This window comes from Corvus moneduloides, chromosome 7, assembly GCF_009650955.1.
Source record: "Corvus moneduloides isolate bCorMon1 chromosome 7, bCorMon1.pri, whole genome shotgun sequence".
NCBI lineage: Eukaryota > Metazoa > Chordata > Aves > Passeriformes > Corvidae > Corvus > Corvus moneduloides.
Genome location: NC_045482.1, coordinates 11,530,259 through 11,541,567, shown reverse-complemented (window position 1 = coordinate 11,541,567; position 11,309 = coordinate 11,530,259). Strand labels below are relative to the sequence as shown.

General features: G+C 48.2%; 1 protein-coding gene across 2 annotated transcripts in view; it reads left to right on the top strand.

Moving 5' to 3' along the window:
* The first annotated feature begins 643 nt into the window (after positions 1-643).
* SATB2 (SATB homeobox 2) overlaps positions 644-11,309 on the top strand; it is a 130,498-nt gene continuing 119,832 nt past the window's right edge. The window contains exons 1-2 of one of the 2 annotated variants that reach the window (XM_032114898.1): positions 644-904; positions 4,449-4,667. In XM_032114898.1, coding sequence (XP_031970789.1) covers positions 4,499-4,667 — 169 coding nt within the window. In that variant the 5' untranslated portion in view covers positions 644-904; positions 4,449-4,498. Of the gene's footprint in view, positions 905-3,495; positions 3,971-4,448; positions 4,668-11,309 lie in introns of those variants that run through there. The other variant, XM_032114897.1, reaches the window with a different exon arrangement.

The following is an 11,309-nucleotide window of genomic DNA, read 5'->3' as shown; positions in this document are numbered from 1 at the left end:
GTGTAAATAAGGAAAACGTGAAAATCATGCAACAGGGGAAAAAAAAGTGTTTGTAATTCGAAACAGAGAGAAAGTCTTTTATTGGGAAAAAATATGTAAAACAAAAAAAAGCATCATGCTTCATAAAATCCGTATAAATTAAGTGATGTTTGCAAAACAGAAGTTACCAAACATTTCTACGAACTCGGTTTAAGTTTCCCTCAGTTTCATTAACCAGCCCCTTTGCTTCCGTGTCGAAATTTTTAAATTATTACGGCTCCCGATTTCAAAGTTATTTTCTAAGAGTATTTATGTAAACATTCAGTTTATAAATACGAACTAAACACATATTCGGTAATCCTGATATTCCAGTGAAGGCACAAATGAGAAACCAGCTGCCGGTGGAGAAAAAACGAAAGCAACAGAAAGGTGCAGGGGATTCATTGCAAATGAAGCAATCGCTACATATATATTTAAATGTATTTAATTGTATGCATTATTCAAATGCCCTTCTGACTAGTTTAATAATTTAGAATCGATAGTTTTCCTAAAAACTTTATAAAATATTTACACTTAATAAAATATTAATCGATTAACAAGCCAGTCGTACTCTTATAGGAGCTTTACTAAAGTCCTGTAATCGCGCTGTCGCCACACGTCTCCGCTGTTAAGGAAAGGATCACTGACAAAATGTAAATTAAGATCTTCAGACGGTGGTGTTTATAAAATACCTCATTAATGGGCTTGGATTGAATCTCTCCATCCATCCACATCATCAGATATAATAATAGTAACGAATCAGACAGGGAAGATCCTGGCTAAACCATTGGCATTTTTTTTTTCCAGAAGTACTGAAGTCCTAAATCACCAATTCTTCTAACTTTCTGGCCATTGATCCGCGGGCATTCGTAGTTCAACATCAAAGGTAAGAACAAAACATTATTCAATCATTCGATAGCTGGCGGAAAACGTTAACTTCCATGCTGCTGAGCTTTATCAGATTTTTTTTTTTTGGGGGGGGGGGGGAAGGAGAAAAGTTAGATAGGGTTATTTAAAAAGCAAACACAGAGTTCTCCAAACTTTGAGGCTCCTTTCTGAGAGGGAAGGCAGGAGACCTGGCTGGCGGCAGCCGCTGCGCTCTCTTCTCCGCAGCCTGCGCGTTCCCGGCACCGCCGCTCGCTCCTCCGAACGCTCCCGGAGCCCTGGCCCTGCGGGGCCCCCGGGCCCCCCGCCCTCGGCCTTCCGCTGTTCCCCGTATCTTCTCTGGCTCCCCCAGACTTCAGCCGGCGATGGGACCCGGCTCCCACCCGCGTTCACTGCATGCTGTCCCAGGGAAAGGCTGGCACCGCGTCCAGACTTTGGCGGCGGGTCCCCCTGCCCCAGCCGATGCGGGGAGAGACACGAGTGCTTCGGCCGAGGCGGGGAAAGCCGCACTTAGCACTGCTTTTCGGGGCCGGCCCGGAGGTCGGATGTGGAACGAAGGGATGATTTCTCTTACCCTGCCCGGGGATCCGCTGCTTTTCCCGGCACTATTTTCAGGGGCGGCCCAGAGCTCGGGACACCCGAGCGCTCGGCGGGCGGGTGGGCTGTCACTGCCACTCGGAGGGCAGGAGGGGCGCAGCGGCAGCCGATCTCCTGTGGGGACCTGACCCTCCTCCAAACCCCGAGTCAGCGCTGGGACGGCTGCATGCAGGCTCGAGGCAGCCCCTGCTGCCCACCCTACTCTCCCCGGGCGCTCCCAGGACTAACGAAAACCTGTCGCCAGGGCTGCCCGGTGGCCGTGATGCTCCCGCCGGTCCCCAGTGTTGCCCTGCCCGGGATGGGGGGGCTCTGCTCCCCACTAACCCCCCCGTAGCCCCCTTTTTTTTGACCCTCCGGCGCCACCGTAAAAGGCAGAGCTCTTAAGGGAGCACGGCAGGGAGGGCGGCGCCGCGCAGGGAACCAGCCGCGGACGGGCGGCGGGGGAGGCGGAGGAGGGGGGTGTCGGGGCACTTTGGGTGCCCGCCGCCGCCACCTCCTTCCCCGCCGCCCGTCCGCCGCCCGCCCCCCGCGCCAGAAGGGATTCCGTCGGTCCACCTTAACACGGGTCTCGTTCCACCGCCGGGCGGGCGGCGAGGGCTCAGCGGCGCGGGGCCGCCGGCTCATTCCCCCGCGCCCCCCGGGCCGGGCAGGGGGCGCTGCGGGTCCTCGGGGCGCCCGCCGGGCATGGCCCCGCCGGGAGACGCGCCCGCGCCGCCGCCGGCCCCAGGGAGCGGCGCGGTGCACCTTGCATCAGAGAGAGAGAGCCTGTCTGCCGGGTGACCGCTCGCCGCCCCGGGACTGGTGAGGGGCTCGATCCCGCCCCACTGCGACTTCCCGGCCGGAGCTTTGCCCGCACCATTGGCTGCACTTAGGTAGCGCTGTCATGCTCTACCCGGAGCTCCGCTATTAAATAATTTAGCGGTGGCGGCAGCAGCTCTTCTCTGCCCGCTTGTCACCTTCTCCCGGCCCCCACCATCAATTATTCAGGACCACCCCGGTAACTGCCTGGAGCCGGGCGCGGAGAACAGGGCGACGGCGGGGCCCTACCTGGGGCCGGTCGCTGGCTCTTGGCGGCCCGGAGGAAGCGCGACCGGCCCTCGGGGCGGTAGCCCCCCCTACACCGCGAAAAGTTATTGTCGCCTCGCCCCGGCGGGGAGAGACTGCGGGAGGATCCCTGCCGCCGCTCGGCTCCCAGGGGGACGGGGGTGGGGGGCGGGTGGCAGGAGGCGTCGAGGCCGCACGGGCTGCATCGGACTAACCCGGGCGTCTGGACTGAGCGCCGGTAGCAGCTTTGCTCCTCGTCGGTCAGTTCGGCGTCCCCAACTCCGACTTCCCCACTATCCCACACGCCCCCCCTCCCCCTCCGCCCTTCCTCGTCTCCCGGCTCCTCCTCTCGTTGCCTCTCGGCCCTCCCCCAGTCCGACTGCCCCTGCCCTTGCGCCTTTCTGCCCTGGGTCTCTCCTGTCACCACCGCGTCGTCCTGCCACGCTTCCCCTTCCCCACCCAGCCCACCCTACGCCCTCCCTTCGCGCGGCACCGCGCTCCTTCTTCGCGTGTGAGATGTATTATTTATTTATTGGTGTTTAATTTCCTGCCAGGTGGGTTTCTGCCTCCCACCCTTGCGCGCAGCGGGGCCGGGGCTCCGCGGGGCGGGCCGGGCCGGGAGGAGGTGGGCTGCTGCGCGCCCGTCTGTGCCCGATTCCGAGGTAGCAGCGAGACTTGATTTTTGCGGGGGGGCGGGGAGGGGGAGGGGTGTCAAGGCGAGGAGGGGTGGCGATGTTTGGGATGCACAGCCCTGGGACGGGAACGCCGCGCAGACAGACAGGCAGACACACACACAGAGGCATGCACATACACCAAACCCGAAAGCAAGGACAACCCCAGAAAGGACTCACTTTGCCTCGATGACTCAACGCAACTAATAACCGTTTCTCCGCTCTCTGTGGCGAGTCCCTCCTGCCGCTGCTGTCGCTGGCAGAGGAGGGAGCGATTGAAAGTGACACACCGGGGGCCGCCGCCGCCACTTCCCCGCGCCGCCAGGCACTCGCCGCCGCCGCGGAGCTCGGGAGAGCGGCGCTCCCTCCTCTTCTCCTCCCCCTGTCTCCCCCGGTATTGATTTTCTCCGCTCAAGGTGTGAGAAGTCGGCTCCCTCTCCCTTCTCCTCCGCGCCGCAGCCGACGGCCCCGCGGCTCCCCGCCCCCTCGTCCCGACCTCCCCGCTCCGCTCCGCTCGCCACCCGGGACCCTCCGGGACGGGGCTCTGCCCTTGCCGCCCCGCGGGCAGCCGCCCCGGCCCCGCCGCCCCAGCATCCCCGGAGGAGGGCGAGGAGGGGGCTGGGGGTGGGGGGAAGGAGTAGAAGCGAAGAACGCGGCGAGAGAGAAAGAAACAGGAAAACTTTCCACCCTGGATTCTCTACTTCTGATCCATGGACAGAGCCCAACTCAGCCAACTTACAGACAGACTATAAGCAGTAAGTACAGCGGCAGCTCGCGGGAGCCGCTTGCTAGAGGCTTCCTCGCCAGCCGCCGGCTACTCCGTGGCTGCGCAGCTGGCCGGCGCGGGGGGGCCGTGCCAGCGGGGCCGTCTGGACTGGCAGCCTTTCCCCGCGGCCCCCGGGGGCGGGCCGGGACCGTGGCCGGACCCGGGGAGCAGCACCTGGCTGCGGCGGGAGGGCGGGCTGCTTGCCTACCGAGCGCGATGGGAACCGGGACGCCGCACTGCCTGCCCCCGCCCGCGGCAGGTTGGCGCCGGGCGGGCGAGGCGAACCGCTCGCATCCAGCGGGGCCGGCTCCGGCGGCAGGAGCGGGACGGCATCGCACCCGGCCGGTACTCGCCCGGCTTCACGGAGCTGAACCTCCCTGGAGACGCACAGTGGGGGCCCGGCCGGGTGAGCGGGGCCCGGTACTGGCCGGCGGCCACTGAAGCGCCCCTTTTTTCTCTCGCCCTAGGTCCGTGCTCCTTCTACTGCGACCTGCCAGCGGGAGCCGCGTCTCCGAGCATGGAGCGGAGGAGCGAGAGCCCCTGCCTGCGGGACAGCCCCGACAGAGGCAGCGGCAGCCCCGATGTCAAAGGGCCCCCCCCCGGGAAGGTGGCCAGGCTGGAGCAGAACGGCAGCCCCATGGGCACCCGCGGGAGGCCCAACGGCGCCGTCACCAAGCCCGTGGGAGGTAACCGTGCGGCCGCGCTCACGGCGGCTCCGCCGGCCGGGGCGCGCAGGGCGGCGGGCCCGGGGGAGCGTGTGGCGGGCGGGTCGGCACCGTGCGCGGAGGGACCGGCAGGTCCGCGTGGCAGCTGGAGGGCCGCTTCCCGCTTTCCCGGGCAAGCATTTGTCTGCTCGGCCCCGCTGCGGTGATGGGGATCCGCGGGAAGACTTGGACCGGGCGTGTGGCGCTCAGCCCTCCGGCGTTAGAAGGCCGCCTGCCGAAAGAGGCCACCCCGGGCCGGGCGGCTCTCAAAGGGCCAGGCCTGATCTTGCCGGAGGGTAACGGGGTGAGAGCGTGTCCTGCGCTTGGCGCTTTCTTCGTGCGGATCGCCCTGGGGCAGCCCGCGGGTATCCCCCTGCCGCCGGCGGTCCTGCAGGGCACGGCAGCGGCCGGGCGGAGAGCCTGGGTAGCGCCTGCAGGAGAGGGCATCGTCTCCGGGCTGGGTGTGGGCGATCGGGCTGCCTTCATGGATGCAGGTGACACCACTTAGGTGTGCTACACCCACCATCACAGCTTTAAGAATGGGGTCACCGGGGTGGGAAAAAGAATAGCGTTTATGGTTGCATTTTAGGATTTTATTTTTATTTCAGTAAGTAGCATTTTGTAGCAGTTGTTGTAAAAGAGGACAGGGCAAAGCATGTGTAAGGTTCAGCTCTTTCAGCAAACATATTGAGCATTAGTTTTGCACTTCTTCTGCATTTCTCTAGAATACTTAATCTTTCTTACTTTGCTATCAAGTTGCTGGTCAGTTTTGTGTTAACAGCATGGTAAGCGCGTAGTTGCTTTTTCCCCTCCTTTTCCTCCAAGCAGATAAACTTTACAGTCACTTCTCCTAAATGCTTTCTTTTTTCCTCTTAACTCTGATGCTGTCATGTTTAAGGGAGTGCAGCCTGTTGTTAGGAAAAATATATTTTAAAATCTTGAAATTAGCCAGGTGTTGTGAGCAAAATACTGCAGGAAAGGCCACCAGTAACTTTATCTTAAAAAAATCTTCCGTATTTGTGTTTTAAAATGAGCAGAGTGGTAACACATAATTGTAGTTCTTTATACACAGTTTGTGTAAATGGCATTTCGAGAGATACACTGAAATGGTCGTCACATGACTCTCTATTACGTGAGGTTTATTTAGTGATTTTACCATTAGATGCTTGTTTTAGACTTCTTTGGCTCAATAGGCTTCCTAATTGCTGAAGTTTGCTAAGGAGCTGCAGATTTTATTTTAAAAACTTAGGATTCATTTATATACCTAATGAAGGGTAAGAGAGCTCACTAGTTTTTTATGTTTCTTGGATAACTATGTATCTAGTTTTTAATCCTCTTCTCTATGTTCTTCCAATGTATGGAAAAAGAAGAAACAGCTTTGCAGTGAAAGACTTGTAATACTATTCCACTTAGAAATTGGTGAAGAAATGATTTGTTGAGTAATTGTAAAAAGGAACTAGTTAATAATATAAAAAGGAGTATATGTAGTTTTAGATTACTTTTTCGAGACTTGGGCATTAAAGCTGCTTGATATTAAAAAGAATGTTAGAATTAGAGCAGAAATGTTTTTCCTTGGGGCATTTATAGAAATATACTTTAAAAGAATTCTTTAAAATGTTTTGGAATATGTTTGCTTTCCAGTTGCAGCTGTGTTATCCAAGAGAAATTCAGTGGCTTTTATAATTATATCGGTGGTTCAGCTTGAATCTGGCCTGTTAAGCTCTGGAAGATTTCTTCCACTTAAGAAAAAGACTTTCATTTCTGAAAGCAAACTTTTAAGAGCCTAAGTTTTCGTTCATTACTCTTCAGCTCATTTATAAAGGTGTTGTAGATTGGAGTGTAGAAATGTGGGGGAATAAGAAATGCAGGAGGAATTTTTATTTTCCTTAGCTAGAGTTCTTTAAACAGTCTCAGTCTCTTTGGTTTTAGGTTGTTCATAATAAAGGTTATTCATTACTCCTTATTGCTACTGAAAGCAAGAAGAAAATTATTCTTGTCTGAATACTTACCTAGGTTCTGTAATACTCAATACTAAATTAGTTAAGGTAGATTTTTTTTTTAATAAGATAATGGTACTGTTTAAAATTGATTTATTTTTTTTTCTCCTGGAAATACTCTCACAATAAATCAACATAGCTAATTTCCAGATATTTTTCTTCTGCTCTTTTTCAAGTCTGATCTTTAAGAACCCGTTATGATCAAGTGACCTTTTCCTGAATGCAGATCACACCTATTTCGGGTATTTTTGGAAGTCTGTATCTTTGCAGTGATTACTGTGGTGTTAGTAATTCTTCCACTGGAGTTGTGAAATGCAGCTGTAGACATTTGTGGAAAGGCTTACTTTTAATTTACTGGCAAATTAGTATAAAAATTATTTGAAATAAATATTGTTAGGGGCTCTCCTACTATTGTGCCTAAAGCTTGACAAAAAGGAAACTATTGAAAGTCATAGTGAAGTGGCATCCAAGGCTTCGGTTGTGAGTGTTTCAGTTTATTCTTATTTCTCGGGCTTTAACAAGTACTCATACTTACTGAATGTGAATTGCATTGGGGACAAAAATGGAAATGCTTTACTGAAAACTAGAGACCATTTTAGGTTTTGTTTTGTTTTATTTTTAATTTCATAATGTGTATCTAAACGTTTTGAAAGCAAAGCCAAATGCTAGTAATTCTTTATCTCATCTCATTTTGGGCCTTAGATATGTAAATGCTGAAATTCCTTCCTACTTGTCAAGTGGCTTTTTGTTGTAATAACATCAGGTTCTGAAGTTAATTTCTGAGAACAGAGCAATAAGCTCTCAACTACCTGCTGCTATGATGAGCCTGATGACCTTTGGTAACCAGTTTTATAATCATACTGTTTGCTGCAATTATTTTTCTAGTGACTTCCCTGAGAAATAGAGAAATATAGCGCTATCAGTGTTTCTAGCTTTCTCTCTAATTTTGTGAGTGAAAAAGTGTTTTAAAATAAGCTTTTGTAGTGCAGACAGAAAATCAATTGTTCTCATGAGAAATTTTGCCTTATGATTTTCCTGATTTTTTTATTCCTAACATGAATGTACTTAATTCAAAGGGCCATTACAGCAGGTATAATAATCTAGTGAAGGTCACTTAAAAGATAAACGAGGTCTTAAATGTTGTGTTTATTAGGGGATTTAAAAGTTTTGGTACTGTTTACAATGTTGTTAGCGTCAGTTCAATGTAATAGAGTCCAGTTTTGGTTTGCCTGACTAAGCCAGTGCTTTCTAAAATGTTTCAACTGTTTTCTGACCAGTCTGTTTTAAAACCTGTATGTAATAAAACGCAAGTGCTCAGATTTTAAGGAGAGTAAGGTTCCTTGGAGAAAAAGGCTAATATTGCTTTAAAAAACATATGAAGCCTGGGAGAGAGTTTAGGGCAAGCAAGAGCACTATGGTGTTGACAGCTTTATATCCCTGTTGGGTAACATTCACTTACTAGAATTGGCGTCTCCTCTCAGTTAGTAATTCACTCCATAAGGATTAAAAAAAAGAGGGATGATTAATGACTAGGAAACTTACGTTTACAGTATTGTTGATTGCAGTTCGTGAACCTGTTTGTGTAAGAGTGGATGTGCAGATATATATGTGTGTGTTGATTTGAAGAGTGTAGAAAATAAGCGTCAAAAGCTTCTGAAAGCAACTTAAAATGCCAGTGTGCAGAATGAGCTGTTCTGAAGTTTGGTTTTGCCGAAAAAGAAACATAGAACCAAATTATAGCTAAGGGAACATGTTCAAATTTGGAGCAGGAAATGATTGCAAAACATTTTTTGTTTAGATTAGCTTGATGCAGTCTGATAATATGTTCATATTCATTTAACTGTTAAAAACTGTAATTCAATTTACAAAATATTAATGGAGGGAAAAGCTTTCAGGCAAGTCAAACCAAAGTGTATGATCAGGATGTTAATCAGTAGCTGTAGTTATGGAGCTTTTACAAAGTCAGATGTACCAGAAATGTGGATGCAGTGACTCTTCGGAGTGCTGCTGCTGATTGCTGTAAGCCCCCTAAAGTTCAATGTATTGTGGCTCTGTCTGCTTAGGTGTACTTAGAAATCAGTTTTACTATATCTCTGGGGTGACAGAAACACAGGCTGATGGCTAAAGAGCTGTTTGTCAAAGTCCATTCTAAATATTTCTGCAAAAATATTGTAGGGTTTGTACTACCTTTTATATCTTTACAAGGATTTAAGGTACTTGACTGGAGTGAAAATTCACTTCTGTGCAAATGGAAGAGTACAGCATGATCAAATTTGCTCCTGTGTTCTAAATGGTTAGTTAATATGGCATGCTCAACACAGTAAGGAAGTATGTTTCACTTGTCCTTAGGAATTGAGTGAAGCGAAAGGTTAAAGTTTTAGATTCCTGCCCAGATCCTAGATGAAGAATATGTTCCTACTGCCTGAAAGAAATATGTAGCTGTTCTAAAGAATTAAGCGAATTGAAATACAGAAGCGTGAAATCTGCAAGTCCATGTTAGATCAGGAACCAGCAGAGATGCGCTTTTGTATTTGTGTTTTATATTTTATCTGTGGCAGAATAGTTGGAAAATGTTGCTTTGTACTTTGATATAATTCAGTAGGGATTTGGAAGAAATGTAAAATCTTGAATTTTATGTGTTTCTGATACATAATGAGGAAGGAACCTCTAATTTAACAGGAACAGTAAGAAAAGCAAGACAGTGATTTCTTTTTTGGGACTGATAGTTAAAAATGAGTTTCTGGTCTTTTTGCTGATTTTTTTACCCCTCTCTCCATTTTCCAACCAGGCAATGTCATATAAATAGAACAAGCAGAGCAGTCATTCCTGAAGGGTCATGCAGTGTATCAGCTGTATTTTTGCTGAGGTAGAAAAATAGTCTTTCTTTATGTGTTTTCAGTACTTGGTCTGTTATTAAAATAAAGACACAGTTGGTTGAAGTATGTGTGCAATTGAACATACGCATTAAACAGAATATAGGGTATCCACCCATTCAGTGACCTAGACATAATTTGATGTTTAGAGTAATTTTGGAACCCTTAAGTTGCATCTGCAGAAAGCCACCAACAATTTTGAATTCAAGATTTAAGATTAGCGGTAGTAAGATGTACTTTTTTCCCCCCCCGCAACAGTTCCTAAGTCTTTCAAGTCATCTCCCTGCTTCCTCCCCACACCCATGGCCATGTTAGTTAACTGTATGCTGTTATTCTCATCATAAACCAAAGGAAAGAAAAAGCAACCAACATAATTGAAATAGTCCACATTAATTCTGTTTTCTCCTCCCTTTATAAGTTGGTCCTGCCTTTTCTTAGTGTCACTGGGATAAAACGTAGTGTATTTACTGTCAGTTATTTATAGGGCAATTCTTTGACAAACTCACCTTAACAGGAGTTTTCAGTGACTCCCCAGAACTGTTTTTATGCCTAAAGAAGATGGCAAAATCATATTAAAAACTATAAAAATGCCAAAGAGGTAATATATTTTCAAGAAATTTAATAGTGACATATCTTACACTCAGATTTAGGTGAAGAACTTGGACATCGAAGGAAGGCCAACAATATTAAACTTTTATTGTTATGAATGAACACTCTGAGGGGAAGTTTGAAGATTCCTTTCCCAAATACTTAATTTTGTGGAATCGTTATATCTATTTAAATACTTTTAATGTACTGAATATTTTATCTTGATTCAAAAATAGAAAAAACCTGGTATAATGTAACTGTAATGAAGTCATCATTTCAGCAGACAGCTATGTCATATTGAAACTTTCTAGTTTGTAGCACAGACTTTCAGATGGTACCACTTAACTTTAAAATTCCTTTAAAGTATTTAAGTTTAGTACTCTTCATGGAGATGTAAGCCTGAATATTTATTTTTGCAGTTACTTTCTATTATTGATGTTTTCTTTAAAGCTGTGTATGTAGAATGGGGAGGAAAAGGGCCACAACGGTGGTCTGGAGCTTAAATAAAATACTTGAACCAGTAAGATTTTTGTCACTCGCATTGACACAGAACATGGTAATAGGATATGGCAACTATGGTGCTGTAAAATGAAGAGTTTTATTGCAGTCATGTATTTATATTTCCCAAACATCTGTGTGATCTGCTTAGGAAAATTCTTGTTTTTGTGATTGAGCAGTCCGCAACCTGCTTTTAAATCTTATTTTTAAACTTTTCAAAGTAACTGAAAATCTGTAGAACTTGGGAAGATTTTCTTTTGAATCCCAAATTGCAAGGCATAGCTACGTTAGGCCTTTAATTACTGCCCCTCATAATTTAGTTAAATTAGTAACTACAGCTGTGTTTTTAGGATTAAAGGCCCAGTTTTTCAAGGTATAAAGTATTACCAAGTCCCTTTGAATTGATATGATTGTTCGAGATAACCTGTGCCTGATTCATACTCTGTAACTACCGTTCGAGCGTGCTCTCCTTTTGAAGCTCTCAGTGCCTTTGAAACCAGCCCACTGTGTTGAACGAGGAGCCAGAGCCCTTTCTAGCTCAGAAAAAAAATCACCTTGCGGTAATTGGTTCCTACTGTACAACATGTCCGGGGTCAGCTGCATCAGTCCTCATGGTGGCATGTGTCACTAATGCAGATGTAAGAAATAGTCACAGCAGACAAAAGGCA